Source organism: Canis lupus, chromosome 23 (genome assembly GCF_048164855.1).
Source record: "Canis lupus baileyi chromosome 23, mCanLup2.hap1, whole genome shotgun sequence".
Lineage (NCBI taxonomy): Eukaryota > Metazoa > Chordata > Mammalia > Carnivora > Canidae > Canis > Canis lupus.
The window spans coordinates 28,118,399-28,142,139 of NC_132860.1; the positions used below are offsets into that span (position 1 = coordinate 28,118,399).

The following is a 23,741-nucleotide window of genomic DNA, read 5'->3' on the forward strand; positions in this document are numbered from 1 at the left end:
AGACCCTGGGATCACGCCAAGCCAAAAGCAGACACTCAACCACTGCTGAGCCACCCAGGCATCGTAATATCTCTTTGTTTTCATTTATATTTCCCTGATTACTAGCTAGGATGAGCATCTTATACTTGCTGGTCATTTATACGTTTTCTGTGCATTGCTTATTTACAGTCTTTTTATTTTTTTTTTAAGGTTTTATTTATCTGAGAGGGAGAGCAAGAGAGTGAGTGCACAAGCAGGGGAGAGGCAGAAGGAGAGGGAGAGCAGACTCCCTGCTGAGCAGGGAGCCTGGCCCAGGTCTCTATCTCAATGGACCCTGGGTTCATGACCTGAGCTGAAGGCAGACACTTAACCCACTGAGCCACCGAAGTGCCCCTGTTTATAATCTTTGTGAAAACCGCTTCCATCTTTTGAACATTTGTAAACTTGACTACTAATGGCATATTTTTTTCCCCTGTGCTGTTGTAGAGTATTCTATTGAAAAAAGTTTCTGACTTCTGTTTATTTATTGAAGAAGGTGGGGCTAAGCACAAGGGAGAGGGACAAGCAGACTGTGCTGAGCCAGAGCCTGACATAGGACTCAATCCCACAACTCAATCCCACAACCCAATCCCACAAATCATGACCTGAGCCAAAATCAAGAGGTGAACTATTAACTGACTGAGCCACCCAGGCACCTCTTGACTTCTTTCCCTGACATTTTATGGGGTTTTTAAGTGGAAGGAGAAAATTAGCATGTGCTCAGTGTCTTCTAGCTTGTTACATTATTTGAAGAAATAATTTTGTTGTATTCACTATTGAGTATAAATGTATGGATATATATATTCTTGTTATATTCTTGTCTACAGTGAATGTTGAAATAAAAAATAATTTTAGCAAGAAATTATTTCAATATTGTTATCTTTTTATGTTTCTATTTTATATGAGATTATTAGTGACTTTTGTCTTTTGAAAAAATTGATTCATCTCTGAGTTCTGTTTATTGGTTGGATTAAGCTTATTTTGTACACCATTATTTTTTCTGCTTATATAGTTTGTTAGATGCTTAGTTTTGACCACATGGTTAAATAGTTGCTTTATGTTAGAGTTAGGAAACATATAATCCTCATGCTCTTGTTTGTCTTCTTTGAAGCATTGGACTCTGAAAGGTTGAAAGTAGAGGGAAAAAATAGCTTCTACTTCTAGACTGCTTATCTCCCTGGTTTCTGTAGTGGGAAAGATGAACTGCTTTTGATAATTCTGTGGGTCACATGAGTGGTTTAGACTTTCTCTGAATTGGTTTACTGACCTATCCATTTTCTTTTTTCTCCTGCTCTACTGGTTCGTTTTTGAGGAGTATTTTTTCCCCATTGCTGGCTGAATTATTCAAGTAGTAAGCATGCAGTTCTTAGTCCTTAGCCAGAGCACAGGGTAATCAGATATGGTCAATGGGTTACTGAAGTGAATAATGTCTCCATAAGGCAGATGCTAACTTTTGTGAAGAAATTTTTTAAAGGTAAGTAAACTTTGAGGACCTAATTGTTTTTGAAAGGATGTATCTTTAAAGTCTCTTTTATTATCTTTATGCCATGAACTTAAAATATAATGCACTTAATTAAAACTAGAACATTTCATGGGGCACCTGGGTGGCGCAGTTGGTTAAGTATCTGCTTTTGGCTCAGGTCATGATCCCAGGATCCTGGGATCGAGCCCCATGTTGGGTTTTCCTGCTCACTGAGGAGCCTGCTTCTCCCTCTGTCCCTCTTCCCTGCTCATGCTTTCTCTCTCTCTCAAATAAATAAATTAAATCTTAAAAAAAAAAAAACTAGAACATTTCATTTAAATCTATTTGGCTATGCAGTGCATCATGAACTAAATGTTGGACTGGCCTTATCCCTCCCCCTTTTGAAAATCTACTTATTTTTAAAGCTTATATTTACCTAGAAAGTTTGATATATATTCTGTCACACTGCAGAAGCAACAGACTGTTCTTTAAAATTTTTTTTCCTATTAGATTGTAAAGTCTTTCAAGATGGATCTGTTTGTTTAGTTTAACTCTCTACTGCATGTAAGATACAGGCATCCCTACTGATGTCTGGGGTATATGTTCCATGACCCCCAGTGGATGCCTGAAACTGTGGATGGTACCAAATTCTGTATATAGTGCGAGGTTTTTTTTTTCCTGCGCATACATACTTATGATAAAGCTTAATTTATAAATCAGGCACAGTAAGAGATTAACAATTATAACTAATAATAAAATAGAACAATTTTAACAGTATACTATAATAAAAGTTCTGTGAACATGGTCTCTTAAAATATCTCATTGTACTGTACTCTTCCTTTTTGTGATAATGTGAAATGATAAAATACCTATGTGATGAGATGAAGTCAGGTCAGTAGGCATGGTGATGTAGTGTTAGGCTACTATTGATCTGATGATATATCAGAAGGAGGATCATTTACTTCCAGACTGTAACTGCAGAAAGAGAAATCATGGATGGGAAGGGAGTAGAGGCAGTTTACTGTAGTATCTTGGACATAGGTTTTCATTGAATGCTGATTGAATTGATTGGTTGATCATTTAGTTTCAGAGCTCCTCCTTTTAAGATAAATGACTTGTGTAGGGATGTATAGCTGGCTTACAATAGAACTAGATATGTTTTAAGATTTCTAGTGTTCTTTTTCTCCAATATTTGTTCTTTTTTTCTTATTCCTCTGAAATATTATTGTGTAATCTTTGAGGAAATGCCTGCTTTTGGCAGGTGCTGATGTGCCTGTTTCTAGAGCCATAAAACAAATATGATATCTCATAGTACATCTTTAAGAGAAGGTAAGCTATATGGTACTAAGAAGGAAAAACCCTCAAAACAATAAATTGTCATTTTGACTGCCTGAGGGAAGAACAATTAGCTGTTGCTGAAAATCTAAAAATGTTAAACCTGGTTGTTTTCTTCTTTTGCCATTTGCAACTATTCAGACAAGGTTGGGAGCAACTTTATCAACTTACGGCTTTTCAAAGAAAATAACCTTTGGGAAATTCAACGCCTAATCAAATGTAATTATAATAGTAGGCTATTAAGTGATTTCTGCAATGTGCTATCTTTCCTTGTCTCTTTGATTTGTGAGGAGAGAGGATCAGTAAGTAGTTATAAGATTATTGTATTAGTATAATAGTTTTCATGGTTTAGAGAATAGTTTAAAATCATTTCAGTGCTACTTATGAAAGCCAAACTAGGGAATTTTATAGAACAGTTGCAACTCTTGTTACAAAACTCTTAAAAATAAAAAAAAATTTTATTTTGTAAAAATATCTGATTAGTGAAGCTTTTAATAAATTTTAAAAAACTTCCTGCTTATAAAAGTGAGCAGAATTGTAAAAAGGGAAGAAGTTCAGGTAATGAAAAGATTTAAAGAAGAAAGGGAAGATTACCAGTAATCCTGCCATCTAATAATCACATTAAATGTTTAAGCTTAAGATTTTTCACAAAATAATTTGGAATTGCACTATACAAGCCATTTTTACTGTTTGTTTTATTCAGCATATCATGTGAAACTTTCCATATCAATAAATTTAAATTATGCCAATATTTTTTAAAGATTTTATTTATTTATTTGACAGAGAGAGAGAGAGCACACAAGCAGGGAGAGCATCAGGCAGAGGGAGAGGGAGAAGCAGGCTCCCAGCTGAGCAGGGAACCCACTGCTCGATCCCAGGACCCTGGGATCATGACCAGAGCTGAAGGGAGACGCTTAACCGACTGAGCCAACCAGGTGCCCCTTCGCTGACGTTTTTAATGATTATATAGAAAGAGAGAAAATATCTCTATAATATATCACATGCATGCCGATATATTCCTTAAAGCCAAAACCATTCAAGAATGAGAAACAACTTTTAAAAATGATATTAAAAAGATTCCACAATTTTGGAAAAATTTCCCTAATTTTTAAAATTTCTCATCTCTTGCCAAATTGTCTGAAGATTCACAGGTAATCTGCTTTCAGTGGAATTGCAAGCTTGGTTATATTTTTCTGGATACAAATGGGAGTTTAAAGTCTCATTTGCTGCTGCTTACATCTAAGACTCATTGTTTTTGTTTATCTTAAACTGAAAAAAAATGCATGTGTTCTAAAGGTCACAATAAAGATGTGTGGATATTTTACACTATGCTAAACGACATTATTTTATAATGAGTAAGAGCTAGCTGAGTTCAGATTTTGGCTCTGCATGTGAATTTGGGCAAGTTTGTTAGTCTCTCTATGTTTTAGTTCTTCATCTGTAAAATAGACATCATAGTACCTAGCTTATAGGGTTATTGTGAAATAGTGCCTGGCACATCCATGTATAAGGATAATTATTATTTAAAATTTGAAATTCTGAAAAATCTAGCACAAAGTAACCACCTCCCCCCCATTACTGCCATTTGTTTGTTTGTTTGAGTAAGCAGTAACTGACTCTCAAAAAGTCAGTTGGAAGCTGGAAAATTAGTGGTATGAACCAAATGAATTGAAATTTTCTTGAACTTTGGACAGTGAAGAAGGCCTGTCTTTGCCTTTTCATAATTGATACTTAGAGATCTTTCTTTCTGCTTCTCATATGTGAGTTCCCTCCTGTTCATTTAGTCTCTTAGCTTGGCAACTAAACATATGACTTTTAGATTATCTGCTGGTTCAATTTATGTGTAAACTTAAATGCCTGCAATTAATTTTATATGCATTTCTGCATAATGTATGTAAAACCTATATTGAAGTAATTTTAAACACCATATTACATAAAGGAAAAAATTTGTAAAATATTCTCTTGGCATAAATATTTATATGTGCCTAATTCTAAACATAATATTTAAATTGAAAGGTATTTGAGAATTAAAGTGAAGGGAGAACAGTATCATCAATATATATCTAAAATTTAGTAAGAATCACAAGAGCAAATCAATTGCTTTGGTGTTATTTATGAGATTGCTCAAGTAAAAATCAGGGCTTCAGCCTTGTATGCAGGAGATCATTTGCTATGATTCGGGATGCTGTGAAATGGAAACTGCAGGTAGTCCTAGTTTACCCAAAACTGTGTGTGTGTGGGAGGGCAGCCCCGGTGGCGCAGTGGTTTGGCGCCGCCTGCAGCCTGGGGTGTGATCCTGGAGACCTGGGATCGAGTCCCACATCGGGCTCCCTGTGTGGAGCCTGCTTCTCCCTCTGTCTGTGTCTCTGCCCCTCTCTCTCTGTGTCTATGAATAAATAAATAAAATCTTAAAAAAAAAACAAAACTCGTGTGTGTGTGTGTGTGTGTGGCAGCATCAGCAATAATCACCAGTTAGACCCTTTATTGATTTTTTATTTTTTATTTTTTTTAGTTAGACCCTTTAGAAGTGGTAACTCTTAGTATCAAATGGGAGTCTAGGAACCAGCTAGAAGATACAAAGCATTGGCTGCTCTAGATACCAAAGTACATTAAAATGTTCTGACACTATTTCATCATGCTTGAAGTAATGGTTCTGAAGCAGCGGTATTATACTCCTACTTTATCAGTTTGTATTTCTTTCATAACCTCCATAAGAATTTAAACTATTTTTAACCTACTATTATAGAATAAGCCCTAGACATGAACAAAAATGTGTTCAACCCATTTATTGAGATGGTGATATTTAGTGGATACAACTTTATGGGCTATAGTATATGATTTGTTAGATTGTTGAAAATAAAGATTCCCATTACCACCTTTGTGAATGTCTTTGGGGTCTTGGGCCCTAGTTTGAGACCCTTTGGCCCAGAGATAACTAAAAAATGTAGAAAATGAGTTAAATGTGTGTAACTCATATAATTTGCTGAATGTTTTCGTATATCATCCATCATCATATTTTATAGCAAAAATTTGTTGTCGGATGTTGGTAGGAGGCAGGTGAATGAAATACCAAGAAACTGTATTGTCCTACAACTGTCACAAACTATTTCTGTAGTCTGTCATTGGTCAGTGGACTATTGTACCATTTAGATAAGAAAATGAAGAAATTATGGATGAATGAGCTTCTTCTCCTTTAAGTGCCATCAGGCAGCAGTCCTCCCACCAGCCCTGTGTTCATGTCAAGTTCATTGGTTAACTTTTGTTGTTGGAATTGAGAGAAGCTCCCCCAAAGCATGGGGGCCAGTATGGTCACCATAACAATACAGTTTGTATCATAGAGAATATTTATTGGAAGGACCTTTTAAAAATTGTTTAGCCCAACCTTATTATTCACCTCAATTGCATTCTACTAGAATGTAAGCCCAATGCAAAAAACTTTGTCGTTTTTGATCACGGCTATGTCCTCCAGGATAAAAATATGCCTGACACATAGACTTTAGTGCTCTGTAATTATTTGTGCAACTGAACTTTCTGAACACAGATCCTAGTCTAGAACTCAAGCAGGAGAGGGGAAATCAAGGATGAATAGGACACAGTTCCATGATCCTCTTCAAAAGAAGCTCCTGAAAAAAAAAAAAAAAGAAGCTCCTGGTGTCTGAGGGCGAAGAGATTTGAAAACAAGTAACTTGATGCAAGTAATTTATTTTAAAAATCCATGATAGAAGTACTTTCTGGATGTTATGAAATATACTTGAAAATATTTCATTTGAAACAGTGTGGTACATATAGGTGTTTTATTTTCATCTCTAAGCTTGGCTCGTTAACATTTGAAGTACTCATAGGAAATACACACTTTGGAGTGGTTATGTAGTACTCAAAAGACTATAATCAGAACCTTCACTTCATAGGCTCTGATATGCCCTTCTGTTATTTCTATAATCATCCAGCACCTGAGGCTTGTTAACTACATAACAGATGTTAGAAATGATGTCTAAATTTTTAATTTTTGTAATATTAAACAAATATAAAAATGGAAAGAACAATAAAATTAATGCCTATATACTGAATACCTAGATTCTACAGTTTTGAAGTTAATGAATTTTTCATGGTGAAATGAGTATTGTTCAAGACATGTGAGTTAGCTACAAATATTGTACAGGCATTTTTGCCCTTGCATGAGTAGGGTTTAAGAATCTAATGAGCTCAGTAGCCCGTTCCATTTATGGAATATTGCCCCGTGGCTAGGAATTTTGTTTGGCTCTGTGTTTAGCTGTTAGTGGAAAATTCATTTACCTGATTCTGACCAGAAGATCAGTTGAGTCCTGCTACTAGAATATTGCCTTGACTGAACCTGTCATTGCAAGACATTTATTGTAGTATCTAAGAGGGTAGAAAGCTAGCTGGAACTTCATGATACTTACAGAATAGATTATATGGCACTTAAAGTTTTTAAATGCTATAAAATATATGTAACATAAAATTTGCCATTTTAACCATTTTAAAGTGTACACTTCAGTATCCTTAAGTATACTCACAGTGCAACCATCAGTGCTATCTTTTTCCAAAATTTTTTTCATTACTCCAAACACAAGCTCTCTACCCATTAATCAATAGCTTCCCATTTTTCCATCCCCCTAACCCCTGGTAACCTCTAACCTAGCTTCCTATTTCTTTAGGTTTGCCTATTCTAGTTATGTAAATGGAATCACAAAATATTTATCCTTTTGGTCTGGCTTATCTCACATAGCATAGTGTTTTTAAGGCTTGTCTACACTGTTGTATGTTTTAGTACTTCATTTCTTCTTACCCTAGGGGCTGAGTAATATGCCATTGTATGGACATATCACATCTTATTTATCCATTCATCTCTTGAACGCTTGGGTTGGTCTCACTTTTTTGGCAGTTGCGAATAATGCTACAATAACAGTACAAGTATTTGTTTTTGAGTTTTTATTTTCAGGGTTTTTTTTGGGGGGGGGTATATACCTAGGAGTAGCATTACTGGGTCATATAGATAATTGTATGTTTAATTTTTTGAGAAATTGTCAGATTTTTCCACAGCAGCTGCACCATTTTACATTCCTAACAGCAATGTTTGAGAGCTCCAATTTCTCCAACTTCTTGTTGGCACTTGTTATTTTCTTTTTTCTTTAAAAATGTTTTTATGATTGTCATTCTAATAGATATCCCATAATGATTTTGATTTGCATTTCCCTAATGAATAATGATGTTGGGCACCTTGTCGTGTGCTTATTGATAATCTCTTCTTTGGAGAAATATCTATTCAAGTCCTTTGCTTAATTTTGAATTGGGTTATCTTTTTGTTGTTGACTTGTAGGAGCTCTTTATGTATTTTGAATATTAAATCCTTATCAGTTATATGACTTGCAAATATTTTCTCCCACTCTGTAGGTTGTCTTTTTACTTTATTGATAATGTCCTTTGTACAAAGTTTTTAATTTGGATGGAGTCCAGTGTATCTCTTTTTCCTGTTTGGCTTTTTACTCAGCATAATTATGTTGAGATATGTTCACTTTGTTGCATGTATCAATGCAATACTACTTGGCAATATTTTTTTTATTGCCAAGTAGTATTTCATTGTATAAATATGTCACAATCTGTTTACCTTCCATGCCATTGATAGACATTTGGGTTATTTCCAGTTCTTGGCCATTGCAAATAAAGCTGCTATGAACATTCATGTATGCCGTTGTATAGATATTTCTTTTTCTCTTAGGTAAATATTTAGATGTAAAATGGCTGGATCATATGGTGGATGTGTGTTTTGGTTTTTTAAAAACTGCCAGACTTTTCCAAAGTGGCTTTACTATTTTAGTTCCTGCCAATAATGTATGAAAGTTCTGGTTTCCCTTGATCTTCACCAACATTTGGTATGGTTAGTCTTTTTAATTTTAGCAATTCTAATTGGTGTGTAGTGGTATCTCATTGTGGTTTTAAAATTTGCATTTCCCTAACAACTAATGATGTTGAACATCTTTTCATGTGTTTAGCTGCTTTCTATATGTTCTTTTTTTTTTTTTTGGCTTAATGTCTGTTCAGATCTTTTGCCTTGTTTTTAACGTTGGTCCTGTACTTTCTTGCTGTTGAATTTTAAGTGATCTTTGTATATTCTAAAAGCAAATCTTTTATCAGATATATGCTTTGCACATGTTTTTCTCCCAGGCTGTGTCAGTGTTTTCATTCTCTTAGAGTCTCTTGAAGAGCAGGAGCTTTTAACTTTCATAAAAGACAGTTTATAAGTTTTCTTTCTTTGTAGATTGTACTTTGGTATTATATTTAAGAATTTTTTGGCCAGCCCAAGTTCACAGAGATTTTCTCCTATGTTTTCTCCAGGAAGTTTCACAGTTTTAGGCTTTACGTTTAGGTCTATGATCCATTTCAAGTGAATTTTTATCTGTATTGTGAGTATAGATCCAAGCTCCTTTTCGTGCATATGGATATTAAGTTCTGGTTTGTCTGTTGAAAAAACTATCCTTTCTCCTCTGGATTGCCTTTGCACCTTTGTCAAAAATCAGTTTTCTATATATTTGTTGATTTACTTCTAAACTCTATTTTCTATCTCTACCATTGATTATTTTTTACCAATACCATGCTGTTTTGATTGATTATTGTAGCTTTATAACAAGTCTTGAAATCTAACTGTTAATTCTCCAGATTGTTCTTTTTCAAAGTTATTTTGGCTATTCTTCCTTCTCTATATATGCATCTGAATTTTAGTATCAGCCTGCCAATTCCTACAAAAAAAGCCTTCTGGGATTTTGATTGGGATTGCATTGAATCTATAGATCAATTTGGGGGGAATTGGCATCTCAATAATATTGAGTCTTCAGAGCCATTAACATGATATATCCTGTTTTTTTAGATCTTCTTTAATTTCTGTCAACAATGCTTGTGGTTTTCCGTTTCCACATCTTTTGTCAGATTTATCTTAAGTATTTCACATTTTTATGTTATCTTAAATGATATTTTAAAATTTTCATTTTTGATTGTTCATGCAAGTAAATGAAAATATAATTAATTAATTTTTATATTTTGCTATTCTACCCTATAATCTTGCTAAAATTCATTTAGTAGTTCTAGTAGTTTTTTTTGTAGATTCTAGTGGGTGTTCTACATGGAGGATTATGTTGTTTGTGAATAATGAATGCTATTACTGGAGGCCATTACAAATAAAGCAATTACAATTATAGCTTTCAAGGATTGCTATAAGGCTAGTCATTCAGGCAATATAGTATTGGCCTAAGGAAAAGACATATAGACCAGTGGAATAGAATAGAATATAGTCCTGGAATAAACCCACTCATAGATAGTCAACTGCTGTTCATAAAGGCACAAAAGTAATTCAGTGGCGAAAGAATGGCCTTTTCATCAGTGGTGCTGGAACATACTGAGTATCCTGTGAATCTTGATCTCTATACAATATATAGAAAATTAGTTCAAAACAGGTCATAGACTGAATTTAAAAGCTAAAACTATGCAGAAGAAAACATAGAAGAAAAATAATTTTTGACTTTAGGGTAGGTAAAGATCTTCTAGACAGGAACACAAAAAATCCTAATCACAGAAGAAAAAATTGGTACATTGGACTTTATCAGAGTTAAAACTTTTCACTTATTAATTAGGGAAATAAACAGCCAAAACAAGTGTGAGAAAACAGTCTCAAAATGTGTCTCCAACAATGGACTTATGTCCAGAATTTGTAAAGAACTCTTGCACCTACCAAGTAATAAGGTAAAAAAATAATAATAATAAGAGTGAAAAGTTTGACTAGACAGTTCACAAAAGAAGATATACTTCTAAGCACATGAAAAAATGCTCAACATAATTGGCTAGCAGGGAAATTGTTATTAAGGCCACAATGGGATAGCCCCTAAATCCTCTAGGATGGCTAAAATTAAAAGGCTAATGATCCAAGAGTGAGAATAAATATGAGACTGTGAATCAGCTAAAACTCTCATGCATTGCCAGTGGGAGTATAAAATTGTATGACCATGATGGGAAACATTTTGACAATTGCTTTATAATTTTAAACATATACTTACTATATGACCCAGCAATTCCACTTGTAGCTGTTTAGCCAAGCAAAATAAAACATCTGTCCACAAAAAGACATAAATGTTTTTAGCAGCTTTATTCATAATATCCCCAAACTAAATACAGCACAAATGTCCAACTCTTGAGTGGATAAACAAATTTTGGTGCCCCCTTCACTTCAAAACTAGTGAAGGGGACACCTGAGTGGCTCAGTTGGTTACATGGCTGACTTTGGCTCAGGTCATGATATCAGCATCAGGTTCCTGGTATTGAGCCCTCGAGGCAGGCTCCCTGCTCAGCAGGGAGTCTTATCATTCCTCTGCTCTCCACTACACTTGTGCATGCTCACGCACTCTCTGTCTCAAATAAATAAATAACATCTTAAAAAAAAAAAAAAACTAGTGAAAACATGTTATCTTCAGGAAAAAATTACCTGGGATTTCTTGGTAGTGTGACTGAGTATGAGATGAATGTACAGAAGTTAATAGTTTTTCTCTAATAATTAGCATCTAAGAATGGAAGCAGTAAAAATCATTCCACTTATAATAGTGGGCAGCTTCACTTTGGGGCAGCCTGAGATCTTATTTAGCTCCTACTGCCTGCCTCTTGCTGTTAGCATTAAGGCTTCTCTGTTAGTGCGGTGGCAGTGCCTACCATGGGAACTTCCTCAAGTTGTACAAGCCAATGTGAAGGGTATTTAACACCCGGTGAAGCAAAATTTCATCAAAGAGAGGAGTCAGTAGATTTGTGCTTCCCTTTTTCTCACCTCAGACTCAGTCTTGAGATGCATTTCATGTAGTTTCTCATATTGTCCTCTGTAGCCAATTACTGGACTGTCACACCACTTTTATTGGCTTTTTACCTCGTTGTGTTACTCTGTCCTCAACTCATGCTCCCAAATAAGATATTTATGCATGAGCTTCTTCTCAGACTCTGTTCAGCTCCCCCATAGCATAGAATCATGTGGCCCAAAGGTAGCTGAGTTTGTGAAGCCCTGGTATCTGAAGCCAGTGGTTTGCTTTAAAATCAAAGCCCTTTAGTATTCAATCTCTGTGACTTTTAGCTGCTGAGTGTTAATTTTTGTGTCTATAAAATGATAATGATGGATATACACAGAACCCTTAATGTTTAAGTGAAGATAGCTCTATAAACGTAGTGCCTGGCACAAGAAAGAATTCAGTACAGTGCAGCTTTTTCAAGTTTATATGCTATTTTTGGACACTCCCCGAGGCATTTTCCCTGAATATGAAACCTCTTTCCTAGAGACCAAGTTTTCAAGTCCTTATTAAAAACTATCAAAAAGGACAAAAAAAAAAAAAAAAAAAACCCAAAACAAAACTTATGCAGAACCTAGTATAGAGAAGACACAAACATGATTCATGTGAAGATATATTTATTTTTTAAAAAATATTTTATTTATTTATTTATTAAAGAGAGACACAAAGTGAGAGGCAGAGACACAGGCAGAGGGAGAAGCAGGCCCCACGTAGGGAGCCCGACGCGGGACTCGATCCTGGGTCCCCAGGACCACACCCCAGGCCGAAGGCAGCGCCAAACCGCTGAGCCACCTGGGCTGCCCTCATGTGAAGATTTAAATGCATATATGGGTTTTTCAATTTTGTTAATTTTTAGCTGTGATAAGATTATAGTGTGTTAGAGACTCAATGTTGCAATGGCAAAGTGGCTTCACCAGCCATAGTTGTTGTTAAAGTTCATTGTCAAAAATTTTGAGAGCAGCAATAAACAGTATTAGGGGCAGGAAGATACATTTTAAAACACTAAAAAGACCAGAGGGCATAGTATGTAATGCTAGTAAGCACTAAACAAAATGACGCTAAATATATAAAATAGGAAATGTAATGGTTTTTAAAAAAATAGCAACATCTGTGTGTGTGTGTCTGTGTGTTGTTGTTGTTGTTGTTGTTGAATTTAGGAGGTTTAGTAGCAATCCCTGGCCACCACCTACTGTCTGACAGTAGTATACACACCCATGCCCTCAGTTGTGACAACCAAAGGTGTCTCCAGTCATTGTTAGATGTACTTGGGAAGTAAAATCATCTTCAGGTGAGAACTACTGAGATAAGCCTAGATTTGATTTCTGTGGCTCTGTGAATTGGAACACATTACCTAATTCCAAAAACTTACTTTTCTCACATGGGATAATGTATGGATAGTGCTTAGCTCAGCACCTGACACCTAAGAGTTCAATAAGTAATAGCAATTCTTATAATGCTAAAACTTGTTCTCTTTTTGCTGCTCTGCCTCTCTATATTCTAGAAATGACATGCCCTTTTGTGTAGCCTATGGTCAAACCATGTATTTTAACCTACCCTCTGGACCACAAGATAATAGCATAAATTGCAGAACATTAGAACTGTAATATTTTTTTCAGTTGGCTATAGGATGAGGACCTGTCTTGCCTAACTCAGCTTCTTGGCCTTTCGTGGCTTACATCTTGGCTCTGCCTGACTTAATGCAACTATATCTGGTTTATGGGAATAAGGAAAGTTTAGGTTCAGCCTTTTTTGGCTCAGTGAATAAATCTTATTTTTTGATTATGTATATTAACATAGCTTTTATCATTTTATACTGCTCAAGAATGCAGAGCATTTAAATATTAAGCCTTGCAGCATATGTACAGGAAGAGCCAAGTAAAAGCATTAAAAAGTAATTAAAAGTTAAGAGGGCTTTGTATCTAATAAGAAAAATAAACTGCCGTGTGATCTGTTTGTTCTGATAGACTACTGAGTAAAAGATGTTTTGAAGTCTGCCGTTGCCTAAAACTCTTCTTTCTGGTGTGATTTGTATTTTTAGCTGAGAGAGGAAAAGTTACAAGAGGAGAAAACCTCTGAAGATCAAATCCACAAGCTGTTATCAGAGGATATGGAAACAGGCAAAAGGAAAATGGATGACCAGAAAAAGAGAGATGAGCCATTAGTACTGAAGACAGATCTGGAACATGTAAGTAGATCATCGTTTTGTTGGACATCTGGCTTAAATCAGTCATTAGCACAGGTGACATGGATATAAAAATTTATGTTGGTGAGCTATGAAACCAGTAACAGTCACTGACTGTGTAGTCTTAAGAGTAGTGAAGAACTTAGCATCCAGATGAGAGCTGAAGAAAATGATTCACAAATGGGACAATAGACTTGGGTGGAAAGAGTAAAGGAACAGTTGGGGGGAAAAGGTGACTGAGTGGAAATACCTAGTGTAGAACACTACTTGTGGAAATTTTATACATATGTTGCATTTTGACTTGTGTTATTTGATGTTTGAGTTTTTTACATCTTATATCCTCAAGTAGGTTTCCTTAAAGCTTGTATTTGATTTCCCTTTATTCTTTTAAATGCCTTAAGCAGCACAGTGCTAGGTGTCAATAGATAGGTGTCAATATTATATTTCTTAGTTTAAACTAACCTGAATTAGACTTCTAATCTTGCCAAATCTTGCCTGAATTTTTTTCATTACTTATTTACCAAGCAAATTCCTGGAAAAGATTGTAAGTGGTATATGTAATGTATGTAAGAGAGCACTTTTGGAAGGCCCACTGGATGCTCAAATGGATAATTGTAATTGAGTTTTTTTTCTTTAATACCTTGTATTGGATCAGACATTTTCTATTGCTTGTTATGTGTACTTAAGATATCTTTAGAGTCATAATCTTTTAAAATAGTTTGTGATTTAAACTTGTTAGTATTTTGGGTGAACTTTCTAATTATCTGGGATTAATAAAGCTTTATATATAAGACACACAACATAGAATAGTGGAAAACAAAATCTCTGTACCAGGAGTCTGCCTCTTAAACCAGTCCCAGCATTGTAACTGTGCACTTTGGGCCAGGTTACTTAATTCACTGTGCTTTTGCTTTACTCTTTGCAAAGGCATTTTTCCTGAACTTCAGGAAATGAAATTATTTAAGCTTTCTTGAATTGGATGGTATTTGCTGCTGTCAACATGCATGTGCATTTTTGATCCCAGTTATAATAAAAATAATCATTGTATTTAATTCTTATTAAAAGTAATCACTTGAAAAAAAAATATAAAAGTAATCACTTGCATTTTGGAGGGTTTCACCCTTCTAAAAGATTCAGTTTAACAAACATGAAATGCTTATGTACTCTTAACTGCTCTGTTCATTGGGAACTACAAAAGGAAAAAGACTGAAGAGCATGCAGTTAAGCTAGGAAGGCAAGAGTAACATATGATAGTCTTGTGCATACGGTATGTTGTCTGACTAATAGGCCCAACTATGGTTTGTAATCTCTAAACTGCAGCTCTGCCTCTTCCCTCCCAACAGGACTGTCCTTTAGAGCCGTTAGGCAAAATGGCCCAGAAGGACCTTTCTCTTTAGGACAAACTGATCTTGACAAAGAGAGCTTTCCTTTCACTGTGGTCCTTTGATAGAAAGAACCTGCTGTTTTTAGCCTTGCCAGATCCAGGTTTCCTCCAGGAAATGATCTTTAGTATTAATTCATGTCAAGGCCAGGAAATTGCTCTAATTACTCTTTCTTTTGCCACCACCAGCTTTGACATAGAAATCAACTATGTTTTGTAATTTTAAAAAGATTGTAACGTAATTGTAATCTTAAAAGAAATCAGGAAGTATAAATCCTCAGACTTTTTTTTCTTTGATAATAGCCAGTTTCACAATTTTTTTTTTTTTTTGTAAAGATTTTATTTACTCATGAGAGACACAGAAAGAGACTCAGAGACAGAGGCAGAGGGAGAAGCAGGCTCTCTGTGGGGAGCCTGATGCTGGACTCAATCCCAGGACTCCAGGGTCACGACCTGAGCCAAAGGCAGATGCTCAACCACTGAGCCACCCAGGTGCCCCAAGTTTCACAAAATTTTATATGCAAAAACAGATCGAATAAAATCTGTCCTTATGAACACTGAAAGTTTTAGATTTTTGTGATTTTGCCTCTTTCTCTGTTTGCTTTTGTCTTTTTGGGGACTTTTAAATGGCTCTGATTTTGCCTTAAATATGTGTTAAGGGTTTTTGGTATTGGAAAAATAATTTCATTAAGTTCAGCCAAGACTACATATGAATCAGGACCAAAGAGAGGCTCAGAGAGAGACTCAGTGGAAAGCGAGCTGAAGGATTGTATTTTATATAGAGAGCATTATGATTAGAGCTCGAACTAATCATTTTACTTTCCTGCCTCGAAGTAATCATTTTACTTTCCTGCCCCAAAAGACTTGGTAATTCCCCATTTCCTATGGGATTAAACTAGAATTCTTAACCCCAACATTCAGTTCTTTAGTATTGCTCTAACTGATCTTCCCATCGTTGCTCATACCCCAAGATCCTGAGAACAGAGCTATTTGCTTCCCCGCAAATATATAACTTTATGCTTTTCCTCCTTAGAGTCTTTGCTCTTGCATTTTCATCTAATTGAAATGCCACCCTGCTTACCTGTTGAAAGGCTATTCATCTGTCCATGCCCAGTTCAAAAGCTGTCACCTTCCTGGAACCCATAGGGATTCCTTACTTATTTCTTCATTCCTATTATCTACTCTCTCCCCTTCCAACTTTGTAGGTTTTACAGGATTTATTTTACTCTTCCTGATGTTATGGTTGCGTATTTGTGTTTCTCTGCTAGATTTTAGAGTTGGTTGAGTAAGGGAAATGTGTCTTAGCTATTTAAAATCTCCTACAGTATCGTGTATATCACAGGTGTTTAATACATGTTAATCAAGTTGAATTCAAATGGAGGAAGGAAAGTACTTACTCTAGAAGAAGTTATTACCATCTCTTGTTATTAGTTTGGAGTGAAAATAAAATGGATATGATAACTCACTATGATTTGTTATGGTACAGTTAATATCAATAAGAGTGTGAATTGTTAGAAAACAATTTGATATAATAATTAGAGACATAGCAAAGAAAAGGTGAAAAATTGCTCATCATCCAACAACTTAGAGATAACCGTTATGAACATTTTGGCAACTATCCTTTGAGACTTCTTTTCTAAGTGCATATAAAGAAACTTCAAATGTAAATTGAAAGACTCAAAAAAGAGTATCTAAAATAAAATGAAGGTAACTGAATGAGTATTTACAAGATGGGAAAAGTTGACTCTGAGATTATTTAGAAGCCCTTGCAGAGAAAGTGGCATTTAAGATGCCCCTGAAGGATAATACCCTCCAGTTCTATCCACGTTGAAGCAAATGGTGGGTATTTGTCATTTCTAATGGCTGAGTAATATTCCATTGTGTATATAGACCACATCTTCCTTATCCATTCATCTTTCAATGGACACTGAGGCTCCTTCCACAGTTTGGCTATTGTGGATGGACATTGCTGGTATAAATATTGGGGTGCAGGTGTCCTGCCGTTTCACTGCATCTGTATCTTTGAGGTAAATCCATTGGCAAATCGAACCTCAATAAAAAAATACACAAAAAAGGTTGCTCCTGAAGGGCCAATGAGTACTTTTTAGGCAGAGAATATGGAATAGGGGTTTTAGGCAAAGGGAATAGCATGTCCAGGAGAGTAGACTTTGAAAGGCTATGATGGTACATGTAGAGTAGAAAGTAATTTGTGTTAGAGCTCAAGGAGTTTCCTTTGTGGGAACTGATGAGAGTAAAATTATGAAAGAAGGTGGGTCTAGTTTATGAAGATTATTGTATCATGCTGAGGTGTTTCTTATCCTGAAGTCACCAGCAATTAAGCTGGGGAGTAATAGGCTTATATCTGTGTGCTTGATAGTATGGTAGGAATAGAGGGAAGAAAGGCTAAAGAGAGCAAGACCAGTAAGTAGTTTATTGCAACAGTCCAGGCAAAAGAGGATGAGACTCTAAGGAAAGGCATTGACAGTGAGTATACATGGGAAGAGTTAGATCTGAAAGACATTTTAGGAGTAGAATGGGGTAGAACTAGCATGGAGGCAGCTTGGAGACGGACACTCTGGATTTAAGTACTGGTGTTTGCTACTTATTAACTCTACAGTCCTAGGCAAATTAACTATTCTGAGCCTCAGTTTGCCACCTGTAGAAGACAAATAATCTCTTCTTTGGGCTTGATATTAAGCATTAATATAATATCACAAAGTATTGTGTGTATTCAAAACCTCCATACAATGTTATTATGACTTTGAGGAAAGGAAAGGTAAGAGTCAAGAGGTGACATTGAGGCTTCTAGCTGGATTGATAGCAGAGCTTAGAGAAGAAAATAGTGAATTGAATTTTGGATATATCAAGTTTGAGCTATGTTTGAGATACTCATATTGGGATCTCCAAAAGGCAGTTAGAAACATGGGTGCTCAGAGAGAAATGACCTATAATAGCTGTGAAACAATAGCTATGGGAGATTCCATGGGCACACCAAATAGACAGTGTTGTCTCTCTTGTCTCCTACCAGTGTCCTGCACGCCTCTCAGATTCAGAGAATGAAGAACCTTCCCGAGGCAAGATGACGCAGACGCATCGCTCAGCATTTGTTTCCAAGAACAACTCCTACTCCTTAGCTTTCCTGGCAGGGTAAGAGACTGATACTGAATTCAGTTCAGGTTCTTTCGTTTTGGAGTATGAGACTAAAGGGGCTGGGGGGGGCAAAAGTATTTGTTGCAGCCACTTAGTGGGGAGGTGAGTGGGGGAATGATGTGGGAATTGGTTTTCACATACCCATTAGGAACAAGGGGCTGAAAAAAAAAAAAAAGGAACAAGGGGCTGATCTAAAAGTAATTTTTACCTATTTCTGGTGTCCTTGGAGTAGGATTATGCTAATTTCTGAGCTGCAGAGTGTGATCTTTCTATCCTGGGAGCAAACGACAAAGACAGCTTCTGCTAATGATATCCATGGATTCTCTCCTCTCCGTGGCCTTTTCTCTCTTAGTAGAAAGTTCTACTAAGGCCAGAGTTCATTTTATGTTCCATGCCTAGAACTAAAATATATCTCGAATAGGTTCTAAGACAGCAAACTGAAAAGTTTTTAAGACACTTGTTAAGAAATCTCTTGATCCTTTAGACTTCACAGGCTATAGGAGGAAAGAAGGGAAGAATTGGATGATGGAAGGAAAAAGAGAAGGAGAGAGGGAAGGAAAGAAGGGATACATAAATGGAAGGGAAGAAGAAATGGGAGGAGGGATGGTAGGAAGGAATCATTCATTTAGCAGACATTTTATGAACAGTTATGTGCCATGTTTTCTGTTTTAATATAAAACAAAAAGACATAATCTTATGCGATTTTGTTGTCTGGTTAAAGCTGGCATTGCTCTCCCTTATATCTACGGTTCCTCTCCTTCCTAGTAGCACTATGAAGTAAATCTCTTTCTTTCTGCCCCTGTGGACATATACCTATTTATTTTATTCTTTTATTTTAAGGCTTTTTATTGCTAATCATTAATAAATATGACCCAAAAGAGCTACCAACTTTAAGAATGTTATAAAGTATGAACTATTATGATCCCTGATGTAGTTTTTATATCTGAATCTTTTTTGTATGTGTTGTTTTGGAACAGTCTGATTTTCCTGTTGTTTCTAAAAGTAAATTTCACTAACTCCCCACTTTCCCTTAAATGCCTCCCCTTCTCTAGGTAATGGTAACTCCTTCTTCCAGGAAGGCTCTTTCCTAGAGTATTTATTCATTCATATGACATTTGTTTAGTGGTCACTGTATTGTAGCCACTTAGGTTTGATTGATGCATCAGAACTCAATAAGTAAGATGTAAGCCAGTGTACTTTCCATTTATGGAAAAGATCAAACTCTTACATCGTGCGTATGAGCTTGAACTGCAGATGCCCTCTAAAGTTAAAAGTTTCAAGATTACTTAACTAAGAATTTTTCAGCGCTGATTGTATATATGGATTTTCCCCCATTTATAGCAGGCATATTTTAATGTTTATAAGAGAGGTCTGCTGAAGAGAGACAAAGATCATATCATTCATTCAATCAAGCCACAATAAATATTCCCTAAAACAAATAAATGTTGCTTTTAGGTGATTAGTCTGTGATTAGTCTGTGATTAGTTAATTAATATAATTTGAAGTCACTTAGGAAAAAGAGAATTTTTTTTAAAAATCCAAATGTATAATGCCAAGGCCAAATTACCCCAATTAGTTATCACCAATTCTAGTCTCTACTTGTAATTCATTCTTTTAAAAGAGGTAGCAGGTAAATGTGTCATTACTTAGAAATGCCTAGCAAGGTACTTAGAAAATTCTTCTCTAACGGGTAAAAATGTAGCTTTTAAAATTAAAATTAAATTTTTTTAAAAAAGATTTATTTATTTGTTTGAGAGAGAGAGCCCGAGCAGGAGGGACAGTGGGAGAGGGAGAGAGAATCTCAACCAGACTCTGTGCTGAGCACAGAGCCTGATGCTGGGGCTCCATCCCATGACCCTGAGATCACAAGACCTAAGCCAAAACCAAGAGTCAGATGCCCAACTGACTGCGCCACCTAGGCGCCCCATGGTTTGCTTTTGATTATGTGTGGCTCTGGAGTCTATGTAATATATCCTCTTTTCCTGCCCCTTGGCTCACTATTGGCTTTACTCTATATCACCAAGCCATACAATGGGACTAATTTAAAGGAAAAGCTTCACTTAACATTTTACTATTAAGGAGTATTTGCAATTTGTCTTACACATTTCTGGATTTCAGCATTCCTTCTTTCCAAATATCCAAGGCTGTGGACTGAGTTCAGTTATTAGTATAGTTATGAAAACAATTCATTGGATTTGGTTGGTAGGCTTATCTTTTTAGGACATAGTTTACTGATGTCATGGAAACCTTAGACTGGAAAATCGATTATGGTTAATACTATGAATTGCCTCTCTTACTTAGTCAACATGCTTTTTCCTTAGATAAGAAAATATTTAAATTTCAGTTCCAAAGGATACTTAGAAAAACAATATGGACTTGTTAGTGCTAAAATTGTTGCCTGGTGGACTGAGGAGACCCTTGGCCCTGAGGCCTCAACCCAGCCCATCTCAAAGATGTCGCTGAAGGCTCTTGGTCTCCTTGCAAGAAAGAATTCAAGGATAGACTAGACACAACAGTTGAGTGGTGCAAGTAGGAGAGTTTATGAAAGTGAGAGTCCACTCTTGAGTTGTGAAAGCAGGCAAGCTCAGGGATTGCTGCACACCCTGGGGATTGGGTTTCTGTCTTTTATTGACAGTAGTTAACTAGAGGATGGAATATTTATTACTTGGGGAGGGTATTTCTTGGGAGCAGGGTTTCATACATTTTCTCCCTTACTTGATCAGAGTCTCTGGCCTTCTTTATCTTGGATCTGTTTGGTTTGATCTGGCTTCTGTGGCTTTTGTTTTTGGAGCCCTGCCAGGGCAGGTCTCTAACTTTCCCTGATAGCGGTAGTGAGCCGTGACACACCTCCTCCTCTTGGGTGGCCTCCAGGTGTCCTATTAAAGTCTAAATAACTGCCTGCTCTAACACAATGAGATGTGGCTTATGAATATATTAAAAAATAATTAACATGGTGATGGTTGCACAACAGTGTGACTATAAACTTAAAACAGTTAAAATGATAACCTTTATGTTTATATATATTTTACCACATTAAAAAAGTGTTAGCATTTTTAATAGTTTTGGGGTTTCAGATGCATTTCTTTCTATGTGTTAAGCAACAACAAAAGAAGAGGTTTTCTCTGTAAGTTGTTTTTCTAAAGAGAGGTCATACGTAAAAACTTTGGAAGTTTTTACAACTGTATTTAAATCAAATCAATCTGCATTTGTTTTACTTACCTGCTTTATTAACTTTTCTTTTTTAAGCCTAAAGGCATGGGAGGTAAGAGTGAGTTAGGTCTGATCGGATGGTTATTTTGGAAGGAATCCATTAATCGATTCTGGCTATGAGTCTTGCCAACAGCTCAAACTCTTTTATGTGAAAAAAATCAAAAGCAAAGAGGACGGCTTTAAAGCACTGTTCATAAAATTTTATAGTCCTATTGAAAATGAAACTTCTTTCAAGTAGCAAACAGAGTAATAGTTAATCCAAGATCATTTCTAAGTTATTCACAAAATACATGTTTATTGAAAAAAATTAACTTGAAACATAATATATATAATTGTAAAGTTTTATTTTTAAATATTGAGAAACTGGCTTGTTTGTTTAAATTTATTTCCCTTCATTTCTCATTCCCTTCTTCCCCACTAGAATTATTATTATTATTTTTTTTTTTCCCACTAGAATTAAACAAAAAACCTGGTTGCAAATTCTTCGAAAAGCTCAGGCTGGAAAACTTTATTGAGGTAGTGTAGTGTCTTTTCAAAAGGCCATGTGTCCATTTGAATTTTCCTCTTTGCTTTTGCTATCATGAGGTTTAGGATTAGGACAGGGTTTCTTTTTTTTTTTTAATATAATTTTTTTATTGGTGTTCAGTTTGCCAACATATAGAATAACCTCCAGTGCTCATCCCATCCAGTGCCCCCCTCAGCACCCGCCACCCAGTCACCCCCACCCCCCGCCCACCTCCCCTTCCACCACCCCTAGTTCATTTCCCATTCAGGAATCTCTCATGTTATGTCTCCCTTTCTGATATTTTCCACTCATTTTTCTCCTTTCCCCTTTATTCCCTTTCACTACTTTCACTATTTTTTATATTCCCCAAATGAATTAGACCATATAATGTTTGTCCTTCTCCAATTGACTTATTTCACTCAGCATAATACCCTCCAGTTCCATCCACGTCGAAGCAAATGGTGGGTATTTTTCGTTTATTATGGCTGAGTAATATTCCATTGTACACATAGACCACATCTTCTTTATCCATTCATCTTTCGTTGGACACCAAGGCTCCTTCCACAGTTTGGCTATTGTGGACATTGCTGCTATCAACATCGGGGTGCAGGTGTCCTGGCGTTTCACTGCATCTGTATCTTTGGGGTAAATCCCCAGCAGTGCAATTACTGGGTCATAGGGCAGATCTATTTTTAACTCTTTGGGAACCTCCACGCAGTTTTCCAGAGTGGCTGCACCAGTTTACATTTCCACCAACAGTGCATGAGGGTTCCCCTTTCTCCACATCCTCTCCAACATTTGTTGTTTCCTACCTTGTTAATTTTCCCCATTCTCACTGGTGTGAGGTAGTATCTCAATGTCGTTTTGATTTGTATTTCCCTGATGGCAAGTGATGCAGAGCATTTTCTCATGTGCTTTTTGGCATGTCTGTGTCTTCCTCTGTGAGATTTCTGTTCATGTCTTTTGCCCATTTAGGACAGGGTTTCAATTCAGTCATCATGACTTTCCAACCTGGCCTATAATTAAAAAAAAAAAAAAAGACTTTTGGTATGCTTTTTCCATATTTATTACTTAATGTGATCTTTACCCTCCACTAAGGCTCAGTCTTTATGTATTTTTGCAGTAAGTCGTTTTGGATTCTTCTTGCAAATAGGGCATAATCATAAAAAGGAATATAATTAAACCATCTATCCTCTTTCTAGTTTAAAAAATGAAAAAAAAAGTAATCTCAGTATTCTCATTCTATACAAAGTTGTATCTTAAGTAAATGGCGCCTACCAAGATTTTTGGCACATGATAAGTTCAGTGACTATTGCTGCCAGTCTTGCTATATTCTTTTATTTTTATGTATTTGAGAGAGAGAGAACAAGCATGAACAGGGGAAATGGGCTGAGGAGAGGCATAGGGAGAAGCAGACTTCCTGTTGAGCAGGGAGCCGATCAGAATGTAGCCTCTTAGAGCTGAGAAGGATCTTAAGTATTATATTACCTAATTATTTTGTTTTATTGATGAGAAAACTAAAGCCTGGAGAGAGAATATGATTTGCCACATAGTAGGAATATGAGTTAGAACTGAGGGTTCTTAGCTCATTCCACTCTACCCCTTGTCCCCCATCACCGTCGTCTTTTTTTTTTTTAAAGATTTTATTTATTTATTCATGAGAGACA

At 36.0% G+C, this 23,741-nt stretch overlaps 1 protein-coding gene across 1 annotated transcript in view; it reads left to right on the forward strand.

The window, feature by feature from the left end:
* The window catches only part of RNF169 (ring finger protein 169), an 81,719-nt gene that overhangs the window by 38,722 nt on the left and 19,256 nt on the right, over positions 1–23,741 (forward strand). The window contains exons 3-4 of the mRNA XM_072794630.1: positions 13,685–13,831; positions 18,238–18,356. Of these exons, the coding sequence (XP_072650731.1) occupies positions 13,685–13,831; positions 18,238–18,356 (266 nt within the window). The remainder of the gene's footprint in view (positions 1–13,684; positions 13,832–18,237; positions 18,357–23,741) is intronic.